This window comes from Calliopsis andreniformis, chromosome 3 (assembly GCF_051401765.1).
Source record: "Calliopsis andreniformis isolate RMS-2024a chromosome 3, iyCalAndr_principal, whole genome shotgun sequence".
Lineage (NCBI taxonomy): Eukaryota > Metazoa > Arthropoda > Insecta > Hymenoptera > Andrenidae > Calliopsis > Calliopsis andreniformis.
Genome location: NC_135064.1, coordinates 4243155 through 4266002, shown reverse-complemented (window position 1 = coordinate 4266002; position 22848 = coordinate 4243155). Strand labels below are relative to the sequence as shown.

The 22848-nt window shown below is 33.5% G+C and overlaps 2 protein-coding genes across 2 annotated transcripts in view; one reads left to right on the top strand and one right to left on the bottom strand.

The window, feature by feature from the left end:
- LOC143177251 (carboxylesterase 5A) overlaps window positions 1–10992 on the top strand; it is a 31947-nt gene extending 20955 nt beyond the window's left edge. Inside the window, exons 6-7 of the mRNA XM_076375114.1 lie at window positions 8723–8832; window positions 9661–10992. Of these exons, the coding sequence (XP_076231229.1) occupies window positions 8723–8832; window positions 9661–10992 (1442 nt within the window). The remainder of the gene's footprint in view (window positions 1–8722; window positions 8833–9660) is intronic.
- Window positions 7091–22848, bottom strand: part of Rap1 (RAS oncogene family member Rap1) — a 78815-nt gene continuing 63057 nt past the window's right edge. The window contains exons 3-5 of the mRNA XM_076375683.1: window positions 17712–17987; window positions 15606–15887; window positions 7091–12489 (exon numbers count right to left, since the gene is read on the bottom strand). Coding sequence (XP_076231798.1) covers window positions 12400–12489; window positions 15606–15887; window positions 17712–17894 — 555 coding nt within the window. The 5' untranslated portion in view covers window positions 17895–17987 and the 3' untranslated portion in view covers window positions 7091–12399. The remainder of the gene's footprint in view (window positions 12490–15605; window positions 15888–17711; window positions 17988–22848) is intronic.

Here is a 22848-nt window from a genome sequence, read left to right as displayed (position 1 = left end):
TTCAAATTCTCGAACGTTCCAACGTTAAAAAGCACACAAGGAATATGATTTTCAAATTAAGGCTATAAAACAGTTTAGTATAAAGTATATTTTGTCACTTTTTGTGGGCCCATATGTTTTCACTATTATTATATTTTCAGATTTAGCGAGTTTATTGCATATGGTACTTGGAAGAAAGAGTTCATATCGACGTCTGTTAAGAAAAGAAGCACGTCTTATTTGTTATTTGTCTTGCGAAACACATTTGTCTTCGGTGGGATTCAAAATATCACGTTCTGTTTCTCTTCGTAAAGAAAAGCACGTTTGTATGATTTATAGTGAAAAAAAGTATGATATTGTATATCATCAAATGTCCAAATGTGATCTTTTTCGTGGCAAGATGAGGAAATATATTGCTTCTCGTGGTAAAGTCGAAACATGCTCTTATTCGTAAGAAGAGATAAAATATATTCTTTTTGGTAGATAATCAAAATAGGTTACTTTTTGTAAGACAAATGAGATTTGCTACTTTTCTTAATGCAAGTAGCGATATTATTCATATGTAGTATTTATTAATTAAGAATTTAATTAAGAAGTGTCCTTTTATCTCTGAATCTCAATTTTGCAATTCTTCTAAAACATTTTGGGTGGGTAGGTGTCATGTTATTATCTAATCTTATTTGCATTCTGTCTGAAGACCTAATGAGGAGACTTAATGTCTCATGGGTATAGGAAAATATGATTCAGTTTTTCCTTCGATTACAGTTTATCAATGTAGAAGTATTTCCCCTTTTTTTCATGATGAATTTTAGAGTGACTGTGTATTAACCATCATAGCATCTCATCGTTAAGGAGTTACATGTACCTCAATGCATAAAAAAGCAATTTTTTGTTTTTTACGTATTTTGAAAGCTTCAGGTTCCAAGAATGTACGCAAGTATATAAAAAATATATGAAAATTTCATATCGATATCTCAAAAATTAATGAAATTATACAGCTTTCAACGACAAAGGGTTGCACGGTTGAGCACTGCTGTACTTATATGTATACAAAAAACTACAGGCTGATCTGTTTATCTATAAATTCTCCGAGTGTTAGCAGCATTTATTGTAATTGTTGTTAGCATTATAAGTGCTATCATACTCATAAGAGGGTTTCCAAATAAACTGTTCACTCTGTAGATGTAACCCTTTAAGAGCTTGCAGCTATCCTTACTTTTTTTTTAATTATTCCATAACTACTTTTTTCTTTAACTACACAAAATAAATGGTCTGTGTATATCCTACTTTTAGGAATTATGTCTTTGTTTATAATTCAAGTTGGTTGCTGATAATAAACCATAAATATATGAATTGAAGTATCTATTACTTTTTGTAAATAAATTAATGCATAAGTAAAGTATGCATGATGGAATCTTAAGTGAAACTCTGAGAAACCAACAAAATTGAGTAACAACTTAGATAACTTCTTCCAAACCGTAATGGGAGATCCGTCAATAGAAGAAACTAAGTCATCCTAACCAAAATTCGAATTGGCCATATTAGAATTGTACACGAACAAATAGTTTCTTACTGAAGAAATCACCTCTAACTTAATTTAACATATGTCAATATTCCCTATGCCTCGAATACATATTGATATCTTGTAAAGAATATAAAACTACTCAAAATAGGCTAAACTTCCTAATTCCGTAATACAAAAAATGTTAAGAATATTGTGGTTAAGAATACTAGGAATATTCTGGTTAAGAATGCTAGGAATGTTCTGGTTAAGAATATTAAGAATGTTCTCGTTAAGAATATTTAAGAATATTCTGGTTAAGAATATCAAGAATATTCAAAGTAGCAAACCCCTTTACGATTTCATTTAAATATTGTTAATTAACAATCCATGTCACCAATTACCTAGTTGTCGATGCGACGCTAATATTCTAATTACAAAAGAATATATGAATTTAAGAAAATATTAAACGTATACACACAGTGTTTCAATATTCTTGATAGTTAAGGCATAAGTACATGAAAATAAATACATAGTTCTTTTCAATATGTATCCTTCAAAATCATCTTGAGTCCACGTGAATATCCACGTGTAGAGACGCTGAGATATTTTGCCTTCCTCTCAATTTCATTTGACTCAAAAACAAGCTATAAGAAATCGTGCTAAAGCAATTTTTATGCAGTGATTCAAATGATATTTAGGCATTAATTCAAATGATATGTCATACTTTCACTGTGGAACATCTTTTCGAATAAAAAAGGATCCTGCAACTCCATCAGGAAACACGCTCTGCAGCATACCAATTTCACGTGTTTTATTTGGAATCCCTAATAACATTTGCCGACTCTTGTGTGATTAATAATAATTTCATATTTGCGTAATTTCCTGTCCCAATTTCTCGATTGACAATAAACGCGACCTCTGCGTGTCGACTGTACGTAAATCTCGTTGTTTAAGGATGTCGGTTAAGGACTAGGTTAACAGCGGCATTACCAGTATCATTTCGAACTAATTTTGGATGTCTCATGCATCGTCGCGATCGTAAACCCGCAGAACGAAGGAATCGTAAAAACTGCATTAGCAACCATTTCGATAATCAATACGAAAAGATATCGCAGTGACCGTGGTCGAAGGATATTCTATTATATAAAACCTTTGTATTGATTTCTGTTCCCGTTTCTTTAATCTTAATGTCTCAATTCGCCAACTCAGAAAAGTGCCCTTTACTGGTCTCACTCTGATAGTCCTAGCATAAAACGATTATCAAGATCAATGGTATAGCGCTACCAAGCGAACAGCTATCAGCAAGAAGTTTGACGTTATAATTTGTAGTACTTTAGGGAAATCCCTGATAACCTTCGACGAGGTGATTATGATATCATAATTTTTCTGAATCTTTAATATAGGTCAGGGACATAGCTCATTATGGGCTACCAGCAATTGCTTCAGTAACACCCGTTTTTTCCTGGGAAATTGCATCGATAAACGTAAATTAAAGCGATCGAAGTACTTGAATAACCCTTTCGTTGACTGCTAAAATATCGAAAAACGGTAGAAAAAAAGTTCAACCTTTTTCATGATTAAAAGGACTTCTATTTGCGTTGGTAATACCAAAAAACATCTTTTACCTGTGTCTCTTAAACAAAGAAAATGCTAAAAAAAATATTGGCTTTGCTCCGCCGCATGGACTAAACAGCAAAAGGATTAAATCTACAGCTGTAAGACAAAATGACCTGTCACATTTTCAAAAAATTTGAGTTGAAGCGTTTATTGAGATCTAGAAAATAGAATTGATATTTTCAAAAAGAGAAAAGAGTATTAAATAGGTCTTTTTCACTGAAAAATAAGGGTTGAAGAAGAGACAAGTCCATGGGATAGTATTGAATTTGAAAACTTTAAACAACAATATCTCGAAAACAATAACATATAAATTACAAGGAACATCACTCTAGTGTCATCTTCCAATTTTTATGAAACTTGGTATACCAGTAGAGCGTCGAAAAATGTTAGACACGTGTTTTTTTTGTAGCTGCTGATATTCATGTTTAGGGAATAAAAATCACTCTCAAAGTTAGAGTGGAAAATATATTTTCGTAAATATCTCGAAAACCAATGCAAGTAGAAAAAAATGACAAATGTACAAAATACGTGCTTTTTTCATAAGCAATAAGATGACGTAAACGAAATTCGGGATATTTACGAAAATGTAGTTTTCATCCCCTAAACACAAATATCAGTAACTAAAAAAAACTCTACTCGTATACCAGGTTTCATCAAACTCAGAAGATGACACTAAAGTGAGGTAATTTTGCCTTACAACCACAGAAATATCCCATTTGTGTTTTACAAACTGTGTTCTATATCTTATTCCTTACCTAGATTCTTCAGCTACGCTGTCGTTTGGTGGCCATTTTGAAGACGTACAGATGCACCCATAGTAGTACGTAATTAACAGATGGACATCGTTGATTAAACTATGTAAACGTTTCCTCTTCCCCGTTTCTGTCTATTCTTAGTTAAAACAGAGCTCAGGTTAGTTCCAGTTTTTAGAAGCACCCTGTAGAGACAGCAAGGAATAAGAGTAACAGTAACTGGCGCACGTCGTTGCACGCGATCTTTTAGGGTCGGTCGAGATGTTAAGATACTGGTGAGGCCGGTCACGAAACCACCCCTTTTACTCTGCCCAGTGCCACCCCTTTGTTTCTTTCACGTATGAGTGCCGAATTTGCTGGAATCAACTGTTCGAATACTTCGGCGAGTTTTCGCGAACCCTTCGTCCGCAGACGCACGCTATACACTTGAAGGAAGTCTGGCTTCCTGCGGATGAAGTATCGTAAACTTCGGGTTTGTTTTGGGGGGTGTACACCTCGTCCTCTGTGATTGCAAAACGAAGCAATAGAAGCCATAATATGTCAACAAATATGTGCCTATTGACGTTTAAAGTTTTGAATATTAATACTGTATTATGAAGTATATTTTATTATGCAAGGGTAGAATAGTTATTATTTTTTCTATATACATTGTTTACAGGCCAAGGTTTGTAGATCATTTTGAATTTTCGGTGAAGTAGCACCCTATATTTTCTTTTAGAAGCATTAGAAGAGCACTAACAACTAGATAGGTAAATATTTAAGCACGATAGATCAAAATGGGATATTTATGGCGACATTAACCCCTTTGAGTACAATAAGGAGTCTCATTGACTACAAGGAGTGGTCAAGATTTCAGGCCAAACATGAATATTTTCATGGTATTTTTCCACCATTTTGAACGCGCATTTTACCGAGCTAATCTGTACTGCAATGGATTAATAATAGAAATTTGTTGTAAAAGCTGTTACAACAGAGGAACATTATTTCCCTATTTGATCCAAGGACATCTTAACCTATGAGCAAACCTGGCGTTCGTCAGGGACCTCAAAATGATATTATAACATAATAATGATTATGAAGATGATAATAATAATAACAGCCTGTGAGAGAAGGTGATTTTTATCATCAACCTATATTTTACTAGTGATATTATTACTATAGCTTCTTTCATAGGGTTCAGAACTCATAAAGTCCAACCATGTCTTAATTTGTTTTTAATTCGAACGTATTCGAATTTGAATTTGAAAATTCGTTCATAACGAATTATTGAATTCACATATTCAAATTCTAACGATATTTAATATGTTAACAGAGGTAAATAACAGAAGAAAATAACTATAACCATTTTCATAATTAACCCTTACTCTGGAAACAGAAGCCATTCTTGTACCGCCATTACAGTACACTGTTGGTTTTCAATTTTACATATTATATTTACCATAATCACGTATTTAAACAAATTACTGCATAAGTTTTTTCATTCGAATCTTAATTTGGAATGTTTAAAGATGTTATATAAAACTTTTCAGATTTTTCTAACGAATCTTACCCACTCAAAAGCATGTCGGATACAAATGACTTATGTTTATAGAGTGAGGGTGAAGCAACCGAAAAACCATTTAATAATACACTACCAAAATTAATACAATAAACTGGAATGTCAGAAAGGTATTTCAGGAGCGAGTTGCGTGATAAGCCGGTTAATGAAACGTTTAGAAAGGCTTCTTTGAAAGCTACGTTTATTGCTAATATTTTAATAAATATCCACTTTAGATCTATTATGACTTCACATTTATTTACCGAGTTTTTCAGTATCTTTCTCTTTTCGCTGAAACATTCAGTACGTTTCATTAAAAAAATTGAAAGATTCTCTTTAAATTTATAATAAAAAAATTATACATAAAAAATAATTTGTTCTAACTTATGTCCCTCTTAAAATTGCGCAATCAGTGTTTTATGCACATTTTTTTCGTATAATAAATGACTGTCAGGCGTAAGGTAAATCCTATTTCATTTTTGTTTTAAAAAAAAGTAAACATTTGTTAAATTCCATCGCCATCGCTAGAGGTACAAGTTTTATTTTCTGGGCTTCGATTGAGGCATAATTTAAATTCGTTAAAAATTTGACTTACGTATGTATAGAATTCAATTTTAAACCTACAAATAGAAGATAGTGAATAATAATTCTAATGGAATTTTCTTGTCTTTTCTTCTATGAGAATAATTGAGTGCCATGGAAAAAAAGGAAGAAAAGAAAAATATAGAAATAGTGGAGAGCTCTTTTAATTCGAAGGTAGAGAAAAGTATTTTATTCAAGACCAAAATGGAATCCATTAAAATGGATTGACCCCAGCGGGAAGTCGTGAATTAATGAGATTTTTAAGTATTCGCATAATATTCTCATTCGTATCACATAATTTTTATAAAACCAATGTTTACATATCTTGCATTTTTTCCAGATAAATTAAATATGCTATAGAGTATTTTTTTATCATATTAGAACAATGCCTCTTTCTTTCTCTATAATAATGAGTAAATACTATTCATTACATATAGCTCAAGCTTTCTGTTCCGACTTGATGCTATCCAATATTTGGCAGATACCATCAGTAAGGGTAAAAATAAATCATTAATTCTTTTTTATCAAATTCGAATAATACTTTTTCAGGAAATTGTATTTCGTTTGCAATTCATATATTTAAGAAGACCAGAGAACTATTTAAAAATTATGTTTGAAAAATTTATATTTTAAAATGTATGAAAGTAGTAGAAATAATTATCAAAAAACTTGGGTTTATTTGTTACTTTTTAGCGTAAGTCACCATGGTGTGGATATCTTCCTTTTCTTTTCTGGAAACTTATAGTTTAACGATGAGACGTATTTCATAACATATCCTCTTGTTCCTAAAACCTCGCAGAAAAAGTGACCGTCACAATCGATGACTCACTTTATGAATCTACTAATCTATAAAAGCTGCATGTAAAACAGTTATTCAATAATTTTATGTGAGCCCAACACAGGTCAAAGTGATTAACTCTGCTTTTTCAATTTGTTTAAATTTTACTGCCCAAACGCTTAACTTTTTACATTTAAAAAAAAAATACATATACCTAACTATCTTTGTTTTGCGGAGTTAATCTGTTTGGCAAATGGACGGCTCATTTTATGATATCACGAGGCTTTTACTTCCCAATGAACTTGTACAAGGATCTTGAAACGTTTTAAAAAACACGTTACTCGTTAATATTACTTTTTATTCTTTCTTTTAAAAAATGTACACTAACATCTATAACGAAACGAAATCGGAGACAAGACCTAAATCCAGCGGAAGTCCATTATGCAAGGAACACCCATATGTAGTAGCTTAAAACTATTTGTCGTTCGCGAGGAGCGTACCGGAGAAAATCCGTGCTGGGTGCAATCACGATAAACTGGCTAATGAATTGTCCTGGCGGGGGTGTATCCCCAGGCAGCTATCCCTGGACGTTTCCAGACACCGTCGTGACCGATAACGAAGACCAGGCCGAATTTCCTGTTAGCTCACCGGTCTCTACCGTGTTTTCGCTATCGTGCCATCTAAAGCATCCCAACGACCTAAATTTCTATAACCTTGGCACGCTTCAAAAATCAACCTAGAGGACGCCGGATATGTCGAAGAAATCGCCGAAATTAATTATTCAAACTCTAATCAAGAGTAAAATTGGAGATACCATTCAGCGTATCTCATAAAATTTTCATCCTTTGAGGAAGGACAACGAGGAAGCGTTTAACAGTTTAATCCTTCTGAAATTGGAGCAATTTGTGTTTGAGTGAGAAATAAACGATTACTCGAGGATGAAATTTCTGAAGGTTATTTGACGAGATATCAATGTTCTGTTGTAATCGCTAATTTGATGTTAAATAGTAAGCAATTTGAATATTTGAATAGCTGTAGCTGTACTTGTTACTGTACGAGTTTTCCATAAACGGATAAAAGTTCAAAACTTCTTAGAGTCTTCGGGAACTTCTGAGTTAGAGTAATGTTTAGAGTGACTCGCGATCGTCATGAGTTCTAAGTGATTCCAGTGGTCTAGGGAGCTCATCGCCAGCAAGGGATAACGCTATGCAAATTCTGTCACGATCGATTCACCGGTTCAGCCGGAACCGGGGATGCATACTCGCGAGCACGCAGACTCATTTAGGTTGAATGCGAGTCCGTTAATTCCATGAATTCCACCTACGTGTGCTTCTTCAGTGACAAGTTTACTGTAAATCAAAGGAGACGAATAAATTTCCAAAAATTGTACGTTAGTGTATTTAAATTGATTTCTTCATTTTTACTAGAATAACAAATACTAGAACAGTTATTTCGAGTGGTATTGTTAAGTAGTTTAAATGGTACAGTTTAAATCCTTGAGTTTGGAAAGAGTCAAACATTTCAGATTTCAAAATTTAACCGTTGTAAATTGATTTTTTCATTCCTCTACTTTTTAACCATTCTTCTACAACAACAAACAATGAAACTACTATTCCAAGTGATATTATTAAGTAATATAATTCAACAGGCATGGTTTAAATTCTTAAGTTAAAAAGTGGTCAAGTATCCTGAGATACAAATACAAATGTTGTAAATGCACTTAAACCTACAATGATGGCCAAAAGAAAGCTTAAATGTTTAATAATAACAAAAATATTATAATCTGTCGGGAAGGAACTATATCCCTCACTTCGAGAAATTTTCATAAATTAGAGTAGTAACACCAACATTAATAAATAAACACTGTTACTAAACTTATATCTATAATACATACACATGCATTAGTATAGTTTTTAAACTTCCTTTTAACCACTATCGTATATCATAACGTGAACGTATAAACTTTTGTCTAGGAAATCGACCAGATGATGGATGGCCAGTGATGGTATGGTTCCATGGAGGAGATTTCAATACTGGTACTCCAGCAATTTGGGATGCATCCATCTTTGTCAGTAAGCAAAAGGTAAATTATCAAATATATTGTCAAAGAGCTGTTGAAATTACAATTTTTTAAATTCCACAAAAAGTATCTTGAAGAACTACAAATACGACAAGTTATCGCTAACTTACAAATGTTCAAGTTTCAAGTACTGTCTTGACTCGAGTTTCTATACTAAAAAAAAAATACTGCATATGATAACAAATGAATTCAAATATTTTACCTTTAACACATACTCTCAAAAAGAATTCATAATAGCAAATCAACGAAGCAAGTGTCAAAAATTAGACAGGAAATAGAACAAAATTAGAATACGACTCGAGTGCCATTTCCTTTCTTCAAGGTAAGTTCGACTTTTGGAATTACACGAATATTATTCGTTCGTAACATGTACTTCAGGCAACGCAATATGTAAATGCTCACTGAAAACTTTTATGAGTTCTTACTGACCATTACGGGTTCTATATTTAACATCAATAAAATAAAGGTAACGAATTCATCTCTCTTATCGAAAATGTTAACTTCTACCAAAAGAAACACACAGTAGTGGTCAAAAGAAACTTTAAAAATATGGATAACTAACTTTCGTATTAAACTTTATTTATTGTGTTGGTATTACTGGCCTGTATATTAGATTCTATTGTGTTGATACTAATAGTGTTTTTAGGAATCCCCTAATTGTGTATGACATAAAATAGGGATATAATTCCTGAACTTTCTTTTGACCACAAATGTACAACAATTCACCTATCGCTGACCTATCGTCTCAAAGAAGAACATCAAAAATTTTTTACAAAACTCTATTAGTATCTGACGTACATTTAGTAACAACTATTTAATTATTTCTCATAGGTCCTAGTGGTCACAGTAGCCTATCGCCTTAACATTCTTGGCTTCTTTACAACAACAGACGCCGAAGCGCCAGGAAACTACGGCATGTTCGATCAAATTGCAGCCCTAGACTGGGTGCAGAGTAAGATCCACCATTTCAACGGTTCCCCATCAAATGTGGTAATTTATGGTCACAGTTCTGGCGCCATCAGCGTTGGTCTGCACCTGATTAGCCCTCTGAGCAGAGGCAAGTTCTCCAAGGCGATCGCTATGAGCGGCGACGCAGTGACTTCAGTGGGCTCTCCTCAAAATGAACTCCCGGTGGTAGACATCATAGCTGAGAAATTCGGTTGCTACCGACGTCCCACATCAGCTCTGATGGAGTGTTTGCGTCGCGTTGACGTGAACATCCTTGTTCGCGAGTCTTCAGACATAGAAACCTGGGGACCAATAGTTGACTTTGAGACCAACAATTCTACAGATCCATTCCTACCCATGCTTCCTAGAGATGCTTTAGAGAGTGGCAACATAAACAGTGTTCCTCTGCTTGTTGGATACACAAATAATGAACAAGCGTTGGCCTATATGGAGTCTCTTGGCAAAGGAAATGCGGATGGCAAATTGTCGTTTGGGAAATTCGAGATGCTCATCACAGACGAGTTTGTTTCACTTGTACAGACCCCTGACAAAAATAGCACGTGCGAGATAAAGCCGGAGATGGTAGCTAACGCGGTGTTGTTCTTCTATAAACCACATCCACCGAGTAAGGATCAAGGAGTTCTTCGAGATAGATACTTGGACCTTCAAACGGAGAAGAACTTTGCTGCAGGGTTGACTCTGTTGGCTGGTAAAATATCCAAAGATAAGCTAGCCTTCGTTTACAGATTTGACTATAGGCCCAAGACACAATCCATTAATAAGGATGTGCCCGAATGGGCTGGTGTTCCGCATATGTTCGAGCTTCCATTTGTCTGGGGACTTCCTTTCGCTACTACTAGTAATTCTATTCAATGGAACTCCGCTGACAAGAAGATGGCTGAGGTGATCATGGCGATGCTGGCAAGTTTCGCCAGAGTTGGAAACCCTTCCTTGAACAACGTCAAGTGGGAACCTTACACCGAGGGACAGCCTGGAATCTTGATCATCGACAGGAACATTGATATGGGCAATGCTAACGCTGTTGATTACAAGGCACTCGCTTTCTGGAATGAGTACTATCCCATGGTTCTTGAGGAATCGATGGATAATTGTTGCAATGTAACCAGTTACTCCACTACGTGGAGTGAGGCTTCTCAGGGTGTTGTTCTGAGCAGCTTGGTCGCGGCTGTGGCAATAAAGTGCCTTCAATTGTAGTGAATGTTTGAAGACTCTTTAGATGTGCTCAATGAGGCCTTCTTTGTTTCATATTGTTGAGCGTACAATAGAATAAGGTATTTTGGTACACGAAGGAATGGGCCTTTTTGTGTAAACTATCTAGTTTCATTTAATGTCTGAAGATTTCCAAACGTATCTCAAGCCGATTTATTTCAAATTATTTAATAAACATACTCTGTATTGCTTGAATAATTTTGGTACATTTTTCCAACTTAGAATTTGAGGAGAACACTGCACAAAATGGACCATGTCCCAAACACAAATGACGTCTAAATAGATACAAAATATTGATAGGTACAAACATTTTACAAAAAAGAATTGAATAAATTTGACTTTATGGAAAGAAGCTTAAGATTATTAAGAATAACATACAATTAAACTGAAAGTCACTAAGCAGTTCGAAGACTACTTAGCATTCCTCGAATTTAGCCAACGAAGGAGAAAAAGGGACGCCTTGGTAGAGCAAGGAGGAGAACCACACAGCCTGGGCTTTTCGTTCCGTTTTTTTAACATTCGCTGAGAGATTTTTTATTATTTGCTTTAATACGGAGAGATATAGAAAAAACATATATTGTTCGAGAAACAAACGGTTGATATAACTTATGAATATTTTGATGCTTCGATAATAATTAATAATTAATAATAATAGTAATAATAATCATCGTGTGTGTGTGTGTCTGTGTGTGGCGTGTACCGTCTATGTATAATTATTATATTTATATTTATATATATATATACATATACATATATATATATAATATACATAAGAGAAAGGTGCGCGATGGTGATACACGCAAGATGAGAATCTGCGCACACGCACATTCAAAACATTGTTTTTTGCCTTTCTTCGTCATCCTTTTCTCCTAAATATATTTATATATTTATATATATATATATATATTTATTTATATATTTATATACTATCATTAATCATATTTTTTTTCTTTCCCTTCTTCGTTTTCTTCTTTAATGCAAAACTCCTACAATGATAACCGACGCCACGGGGTCTCGTTAACACTAAAAACTCTCTTTGTGCGCCTGTGTTTGCGCGTGCACACGAGCCACCCCGGGACCAACGTATATACAACATTATTAGTTTTCTTCGCTGTTTCTCTCCCACGTCTCTCTTTCTTTTTTTCTCCACCGTCCTCTTATGTATTTTTTTCCTTTCTCGTCCAGTGTCTCATTGTCACGTTCCTTCCAGTGTTTTATGTATTCCACTATGTTGCCTTTATTTAACTTGTGATTCCGTCAGCCCCCTCCTTGTCACCAGTATTTGCTCCCTAGTCGCCTGAACTTTTGTGTCCTTCCACTGGTATATCCTGGATTTTTTTAATATTTTTGTTCATGCAGGAGAGTAACGGGCTTCTAGTAGATATTTCTACCTTACAGAAGTAGGCACAGCGATTTCTTTTTCTGCTTCATCTTTTTCTCTGGTGATTTTTTATTGATTTGTCGCACCAGATCGTAGAAGATCTGAAACAGAAACGTTTTACATAGTTACTAAAGCTATGCGAGAGAAAATTCGGAATAATTAAATACCTCAGAGCATTGACGACACATGTATTTCAATACGTGTAAAGTTAGAAAATGCAAATAGAATTTATTTAATATAGTCATTAAGTAGGGCGCTGGTAACCGTTAAATTCTCTACTTGTTCTACCACTAAAGTTCAACTTCGTTTTCTCATTAGACCTTCTAGAAAATTGCCATAAAGTAACAAGATAGTACATATCCTATTTCTGCTTTAGCTGTGATAGTAAACATCCTTAACGATCTTTCAGCAGAAGAAATTTAATTGGATAATAAGAAGTGAAAATTTTATATAAAAAAAAAGAAAGATGAAGAAGGTAATCAATAGAAGATCGCAAAGTTAAACATTTTCTAGATACGCGTTTCAGAGTGAAAGTTGATATATAAATGTAAATAAAATTTATTTAAAATAATTGTTCTCTGTTGCTCTTTTAACAATCTCTTCGTATTTTTTAAAAACTTAATATTGTTTATCCCCCTTCATTTTCGTTGTTTCTTATGAATTGTTCTCATGTTCTCATGTTACACTGATGAATGGAATTTTAGTCATAGTCGATGCAACATTTACTTGGTTAATGCACAATATTTACCGTAATGCTCTTCTGACAAAAGCTAAAATCGTAAAGAAAACCGTGCTCCAATTATGCAATTGAATTACAATTCAGTACGAGTAGATTAACAGAAGCAATCAAATGTGGGAACGAGAGATAAATTCGCAATAGTACTTATACAAAATCGCTCGCAGTACGTTTCAGAAACCTTTAGACATGGGATTTTAGAAAGGCAGGCTATCATGAAAAAATAAAATGGAAAATGATCATTATATTGAAGTTATATTTTTTCATTTGGAGACTATACAAAATAAATCAGGTCCAAAAGGGTAATTCCCAACAGCTTTAGGATAAAAATCTACAAAATCCCACTCAAAGAACTCTCGTTGCAGGAATCCTTTCAGAATTGAAGATAAACATGTAGAAGGATTTCGAGCAGAGGAGTCTGTTTAGTGATGCAGGGGAAACAGGGATTCAAAAATAACAGAAACATTTTCTTTTGAGAGGAACGTAACTTCATTCCTTATTTCTGGTTTTTATAAGCACGTTATGATTTAAACCTTTCAGGAGCCAAATTATTCAACTAAATTTTTTGTAAAAAATAAAAAAAATTAAATTTTATCACCGAAGCACGTGATTGATAATCAAATTTCCACAATCTGACAAATTTACCTGCATAATTATTATATTTATTGTCATAGAATAGTATTACGTATAATTTCTAAATAACATTTAATATAGGTACCATTTTCGTAGCTATTTTGACCATTTCAAGTTCTTACAAGAATTTAATACTGCAGAAGTAAAACTTTGAAACAGTTAAGTGTATTATACAGAGTATTCAACAACATGATGTCAGAAATTTGAAGGAGCGATTCTATGTACCAAAATAGGATTTTTGCAGCTTCGTTGCAAAGTTATTAATTGTTGTAAATACGTCTCAAATTCACGTGAAATGTGTCTGACTTGGGACATATTCTACTACCGACGCGCACTAGCCAGGTCAGACGCAGCAAAATCAGTAGAATGAGTCTCAACTCCGGCACATTTTACGTGTATTTTAAGCGTTTCCTCAACAATTAATAACTCGAAAACGAAGTCTGAAACACAATTTCGTCTATCTTTATTTTCGTCTTATTTTAGCATTTTGAGTCAACCTTTAAAATTTATAACACTGATCGAACACCCTATATTACAACGTGGCTTGCGAGCCACGAGTGATTATCAGTATTGAACTTAATTTATAATAATGTTATTCTCTCAAGGAAGTATTTTCTTGATGGACTTCTTTTACATACATAATACATAAAATGTATATGTATACATGCGTTTTACATTTCAAAAACTATAATATTTTTAAGTAATTTCGTATTGTTGCATTCGATCAAAAAAATTTTGTTAAAGGTTGTAGTGGTATCTGTTATAACATTTTAACTGTACTCCAACTATATTGACTATATTCCAATAGAGGATGTGGCTTTCCAGTATTTTTGATAGGAGAAATATGACTCCTGTCATGGCAAGGTTTAGCTACCAGTGCTGTTTGTTTTTTTTTTAAGCTTAATTTTAAAATACATTATTTATTGTATCATCACTTTTCTCTGCTTCTTGTTTTATGGAGTTGATCAGTTTGCCATCTGAACGGCTCATTTATGAGTTGCAATCTATGCGTTAAAAGTTGCGTGTGCAAGTGTGAATGGTAAATGGTAGGTAGCAATGAATGCAAGTTACACTCCCACACACTTAACAGTCGCATTCCCACATTCAATTAGAATATCTCGGCCTTCGTAACGGTCTTGAACTCCCACACGTTACGTTAATTACTAGCCAACAATAGTCTCTTCAACGAACTACTGTTATTTTACAACAACGTGCAAACTGTCTTGAGGAATATGCGAGATTCAATGTTAACGTGCCACCGCCACTGAATAAGCAACATTTTAACACCTGAAGATTGGAAACTGTTGCAGTAGGTGCAAGTAATTTGCAACGGCTAAAATCCTTCTTTGCTGGTATGTTTTGTGTGACGCCAATGCACTGCATTAACTTACTTTTGAATGAACTATTCCTGCTAGTAACAAATATTCCATTCAAGTTTACTATATTTTATATTACTCTCGTTCGTGCGTGACTTGACTTTCCTTTATTTCTATCGATAGTATTCAAGAAACAAAAGACTATTCTACCCTATTGTGTGCTTCGCCACTACCCTCCACTATCTGAGTAATAAAAGCCTCTTTTTACTCTGTTCTACACTCTCAAGACACTCATGTACAAGAATCAGCTTCTACTGTCAACCAGAAGAGCCACTTTATATAAAAATGGAATTTTTTTAAAACAAGTACTCTTAGTGTATTCTTTTCTAATTAATGAATAAGAAGACAGTCGATATATGTACAAAATTTCTAACCATTGTATTCCAGTCTGCAACAGTCTAGACATACCATAAGACAAGTGCTCACAACCAAAGGATAAATGGGTTAATAAAAGGAAGTGACTTTTACTCACATCATAAACATTAATTTTGGCTTTGGCAGAGGTCTCCATGAACGCGCAGTTAAACTGCCGGGCAAGGTTGACACCATGCTCTTTGCCCACTACCCTCTCGTCCTCCAAGTCGCACTTGTTACCCACCAGCACCATTGGCACGTCATCTGTGTCCTTTACCCGCAGGATCTGTTCCCTGAGGTCTTGCAGGTCGTTGAACGTTGACTGCGCCGTTATCGAGTACACTAACACAAATCCCTGGCCATTCTTCATGTAAAGGTCCCTCATGGCTGTGAATTGTTCCTACAATAAAGGAGAATGATTTATTACTTCTCTATGCAACGATAATAAGTTCTATTATTAACCTTAGGAAATCCAAGGTGTTAGATATATCAGCCCTAATAGCTGATTTTAAAGAAATATCTAATAGAAAATATTCATTCCTTTATTTACGATTATTAAGTACAGGGATCATTCAATAAGTGAACAGACAAACTACTGCTGTTTTAATATGGTTTATTAAATGAATTCCATTATTTACCTATTTTTTAATATAACCCCTACTACAATAATGCACTTGTTCCACTATTCTACTAGCTTTTTTATTCCAGTAGTAAAAAATTGTTTATTATATTGTGTAGTCCAGTTTTGCACATTCGTTTTCATCTCTTCGCTTCTGCAAAACTTAACTTCACTTAATGATGGCTTCAGGGGGCCAAACACAAAGAAATCTATACAGCAGATGTAATAGAATCTCTCCCAGTTTAATTTTTCGGTAGTTTCAAGTGACGATTGTGCAGTAAGGTAAAGCAAGAAGAAAAAGCAATCTTTTTGTTTGGAAACGTCATCATTTTTTTTGTATTGTAGACTATACATTATTTTCAAGCATTACATAACATTATGACAATTTTTAACAATTTTTTTTGCCGTTAGTCGCATGTTGCCAAGAATAAGTTTATAAATGCAAGTTTCCAGAGCTGGAACTGACACTTCGATTCGTCAGTAAAATATCTGCTCTATCACCCTTAAAGAGATTTACCTCTGCAAAAATTTACACAATTTACGCAACTTATACCATACTGTTTAAATATTCTGGAATAAATTTCAAGTGACTCGGAAGGATTTGCCATCCTTAACTGACTGATAGAGATTAAGTATATTAAAATAATTGACAAATAACTATTCTAAACAAATTGCAAGGATACCCACTTATGATTTCGAAAGTACTACATTTCAGGAAATTCGGTAGAATCTCCTGCAAATACTTAAGTAAAAATGATTTAGATATTATTTGAACAAGAATGTTTGTTTATTTACTGATTGAATGATCCCCCTATAATTATTATTTATACATGAAATAAAATGAAATTCATAACATCGTGACCATTTTCGGACCCTTCTTTAAGCTTCGTAGGGTTAAAATATAATAGCACGCAATGGAATTAAATTCAATACTTCAGAAACTAAGAGATTGTGTTTTCTGGATAGAATATTCAAAAACATTGCAAAGAATGGTCCTGAATGGGGGCGGGCTGGAAAAATTACTACATTTAGTGACCTTGGAAAAAAAAACAACCACCCCAGTGTTGGGAGAACCCTATGTATATATTTTAATAAAATAACAAAAGATATATCAATTTCGTGCTGTGTCGGTTAATTTCTTGTTTTAGTGATAAAATTAAACCCTTAAACTAAAAGTTGAAATGAAATATTCAAAACTGAGAAAAGTCACTAAACTGCAGAAACACCCAAAATAACTTTGATTATAATTCTTAGATTTGAATAATCTTATTACATGGGTAGTTAAAGTTGAAATAAAGGATTGAGGAAATTGCGTAGATTGATCAAAAGAAAACTTTTGATTAATCAAAGAAAAAGAAGAAAAATATCATTTTTATGAGTACTAATAAAGCAAACTACCACAATAGACCAGAAATACCAATATGTTAAACAAAGTTTTGTATAAAACTCAAATATTCACTTATATCCTTGCAAATAGGGATGTGAATTACCTTTAGAAAATTAGTAAGAGGAACAGGTATATTTGAGAAATGAAAACTAGTGATTAATTAAGAAAAAAGCATTGTAGGATAAGAGGAAAGAGTCGGTGGAAATGTAAGAACTCACCGTTCCGGCTGTGTCTAGGATTTCTAACATACATTGTTGACCGTCGACCTCGACCTGTTTGCGGTAGCTGTCCTCGATCGTCGGATCGTACTTCTCTACGAAGATCCCCTGTACGAACTGGACAGTGAGGGCGGACTTGCCTACACCTCCACTGCCCAACACCACTATTTTATATTCACGCATCTCCTTGCCCTAATTCTCTGTGCGCCTGGTCACAGCCGAGGGGTCACCGAATCCGCCACGTTTTTGCTCCTCTTTGCTTTCTATCAAGCAGACCTAAAACATGAGAAACCCATCTTTGATTAAGCAGTTCGTTCTTCTACAATTTCAAATTACGCAGAATAGTTCTTAATGTCGATTTCAAATTCAATTTGAATATCAAGCTTAGTCGTAATTTCAAAATATGGAAACCAGTGTTTAGGTGCGTCCCGAAACGCTAAATTACGAATATAAAAAAATTTATTCCTGGCGAATAATAAAACCGAGAAGTGTCCGTGAACTATCGCGTAATTTTTCTCCATCTCTATTGTCTTCGCCACGAGAAACTTTTCTGCCCCCCCTAGAACCTTTGTTGTGAATGAAAGATAGCCGCCCGGAGGGGGGCTTCACCCACTTTTTCCCGCTAAAACCACGGCACAATATGTATAGTGATTGCGGTTACGTTTTCTCTTTCCAAAATGAATGCGTTATAATAGTCCCTGTAAATCACCGGAAATTACTTTTTTTAGACTTATTATTTTTCTTCTTTTTTCATGTATTAATTGCAACATCGAAGGTTATTCGGTATGTCTTGTATCATATATATCTTTTCTACTAAGATTTTATAATTCTCTGTTCTTACATTTTTAAATTTGTAGGTACTTATTGGGAATACTAATTTTCAACCGTTTTATACTGCATACTTTTGCTTACTTATTTGAAACCTTTAATGGAAAATGAGTATACCGACAAACAGAAATGTAGGAACTGTATTATAAGAAAAATGCAATAGTGTTACAGAAAGAGACTGTTGAAGTGTTTCGATACGTGCTGGAGGGTATATTTTTTCCTTGAAATTATTTTTTTTTATTTCGTCTCGTTTTCACCTTCATAAATTCAAATTCCTGGTTGATAAGTCATCTCTTAATTTATTCTAGCCAGCGAGCTTATATCGAAGCAGTAATAGTTTTAATTCACCTTTGTATACAAGTTACAGTGCTTCCCTTCATCTAAAAGGTTTTATTATAATTTTTAATTACTTACAAGGGAACTTTTTATTACTTGTTACTTCATCTGCTATTATCTATGTTAGAGGGGTGAGAACCACACCCCAAAATTGGGGGTGGGAAACACATTTTGAAACAACGAATCAATCTGTGTAAAGTTTTCAAAAATATCTATTTGTTCAACAAATATATTGAAAAATGACACGTTTAGGGTGATTTTTCAGATAAAATACAGACTTAAATACAGAACATATAGATTTTGAAATGTTTGCATTGTAAAAAAATTTATTTAATTACATTTTTCAATATATTTTTTAAATAAACAGATATTTTTAAAAACTGCTTACACAGATTGATTTATCGTTTCAAAATACGTAATTCTCCAATTTGCACTTTGCGTCTATATTGAATAGTTTCTAAAATATTAGGCGAAATTTGTTTTCCACTTCCAATATTAGGGATGGTTTTTACTTCTTTAACATGGATAATAGCAAATTAAAAAACATGTGTCTAATACTTTCTGGCTACTTTACGAATTTGCAAAATTTCACAAAAATCGGAAATTTACACTTTGAATAGTTCATTTGTTAGTATCATGCTAACCATGTAAATCAATGTTATTTATAATTACACAAAAAATCACAGCCACGTATGGGTGAATGTAGGTGTAAGTTTACATTGTAAGTTTAAACTTCTATGTCCACAGATAATTTAAAGATTTGCATTATTTTGGGGGATATTATTGCCGCAATCCATGCAGGATTTTCTAGTTTTTTGAAGATGAATGGCGCATTGCGTGCATGAAGCACAGGCGCAGTGCGCTAGTTGAACGACGAAAGGAAATATCGAATATACGATTTTAACACTATGAAATTCTACAAACTGTCGATACACAAGACGTGTGAATTTCAACTAGACATTATCCCAGTTGTCCAGAGATTTCCAACATACAACTGAAAATTGATTATCTCTTCAGCACTTTCTCGATTAATCAACGAAGAGGTCGTAATTAATGAGATCTGTTGATCGACTAATTATCGTTTGGATTAATTACTATTTGTATAAGGTACAATTCCCCAATATGCGTTGTTTCTGTGATGTCTGATCAGTAATACGGAGTGCCAAACGTGAACTTAAAATTGGTTGATCGATGGTTGGTTGATTCCTGAATCAAAATAAATTGCCACAGAAACATAACAGTAGAATTAAAATTGGAGAATTGGAATATTGCAACCGGTAAATGACGTTAATAATATTTTCTATTATTTGTTAAATTAATTATGAAACGGAATTTCAAACGTTAGTTTCCACGCATTTTTCAGGTAGAAATCCATCTCGCTAATAAGTCGTCAGAATTTTTCATCGCATTAACGCTGGCGATCTCGTAGGAATTCATGAAATATTCGTTACGAGTATGTCTATGTGCTTGGCTAGGCAATCTGTGCCGAAATTAAAATTGAATCATTCAGTTTGAATATACGAGCCGATAGGTTCGTATGTTGCTGTATGGTAAAAAATGATTGCGAAGAAAATTTTTATTTCAAAAATGTGAGACAGAGAAACAGAGAGACAGAGAGGAATTGGCCACGAGTACAGGAGTACACAAGAGAAAACAAGATGGGCACGCCGATTGGCCAGCGATGCCATCATGGCGACGGAACGCGACCAATCCACGGCCACGGATTTCTTTCCACCAATTCGTCATTGATTTTAGGTTTATGAATGGGACCAGCTTTACGCTACCGCGTCTCTTTCAAGATACTACGAGCACCATTGGGAAAAAGGATCGACTTAAAGAGAATCTTACGTTACGAGTAATTAATGCTTACATTTTCAGGAAAAATCTTTAAAGTTGGTGAACAAAATTCATTCATAATATATAGGAAAAGAAAGTGGAAACAATAAGTTACAAGTAAAAATTTTGGTTGTATAATTTTAATTTATCAATTTTTTAAAATTTGTATTTATTACTGAGGAGAAAAGTGCCGCCATTTTGTGCTAATTTTAAAAGTCACTTTTATGGTAATATAAATTGGGTTCTAAATAAGTAAGTAGAAATTGCGCTTTAAATGAAGTTATACTTGCACTAAAATTTTTATTAGAATATCTATAATGTTGTTTCACGTTTATTTTTCATTCCTTTCAATTGCCACCAGTAATAATAATATATGAAAATATGCTTGAAAATATATGATCATGTGAAATATTAAAAGACATAACAATTTTTTAGTTAATACCTACCAACGATTTAAAATATGAAAATAATCGCCATTCGCGCATAAAAAAGATACTAACCCTTTATGATCTTAACGTACTTTAAAACATTACTTTCATTAAGATGTTACTATAAATAAACTATGGTTTGAATCTTAAAATAATAACTGCTTAGAGATTCCACAATATTTTGTAAAACTAAATATTTTGAACTGTCTATCTAAAGATAACAGTAATAAACAAGAATGACACAATTTAAGATACAAGGGATTAATTAATAATCAAGAAAGCCCCAATAAAAAAAAAAAAAACTTCAAAAAAGTAAAAAAATTACGCTATGTACATAAGCAAGTCCAGGACGAAAAAATACCATAAAATAAATCTTGCTTCTTTATGAATCACAAAAAATTAAATGAAAATAATAATTAAAAGAGAAGTATTCATTTTCTTCAAAGTCATTTGTAACCCAACAATACACGCACAAAAAAAAGGTATGAAATAAAAATGAGGTACAAGTACATTTAATCATCCAAATTTGAAAGAGTATTTTCGTTAATAATCAAGACAAATACAACATTTTATATTTAATACTGTTTTTTCTTGCCAGATTTTTGTAGCAACATCAACAAGAGCTACGAAAACCCCAATTTTTACGAACGACAATTCACAAGTTAGCACAAATTTTCTACCTCTCTATCAATTTTTTATTTTTACACCCTCTGATTGTACTCTGGAGCAGTTCGTAATACAAGCAATAAAAGTACAGATATTTCGATGATTTTTCGGTTCGACCAACCCTCTTGATAAAAACACGCAGCCAATAGCCGTGGGGTTAAGCCTAAATCTCCAACCTCGAAGGGGTTTGTATCGACAGAGCTACTATCATCCGGGGAGGAAGACAGCTTCTATAGGTTCAACGATTCCATTTGCACGAGTCTGTACCGGAAGGGTGACGAGAATCGAATGTTAGGGTGATCATATTGAAGAACGAGATGGAACAATCTGGGGGAAAACTCGCGTTGAAATTCACGTGAAACTCACCATGGCACTCTGTAGATTTTCTTCCGATTCTAAATTAAAAAGGTTTTTCTTCGCGGAATGTGTCCGTTAGTCGTTACGGAGATTATAATTAAGGGATTGCATTAATCTAGAAATGCACCAGGGAATTTCTTGCGAAAAGTATGCGTAGAGAAAAAAGTAACAGATAAAATAAGAAAGCAAATATAGAAAAGTATAATACATGTAGATATGTTCATCGATCGTGTTTTCAATGTTTAGGTTAAAAAATATCAATAAATAAAAAAGATAATACTGCCAATAGAAGATATGTGCTTTTTAGTTGTTAGGCATTTTTTAGTTCAAAATGATTTATCTGAAAACGCACCATTAAATTGAAATAAAAAATGAAAAATGGATTTAAATTAAAAATTTTATATTCCATTTTGAAGATAAATTGAATGTTGAAGATCACTAGAGTTTTTGAAATTACATTTTTTACGAGAGGGCTGAACAAAGAATGAAAGTGCTATTATACAGACTTTATTATGTTGTGACTGTAAAAAAAAACTTAAGACAGAAATTACCTAAAAAAAAGACAAAATTGTGAAATATTCTTAGTCTTAATTCATTTTTTATCCTAAGACCAAATCATTTCTTTTTTAAATCAAGAATAACTTTGCCATAAATTAATATTTTTTAAATAAGATATTTGGGAAACC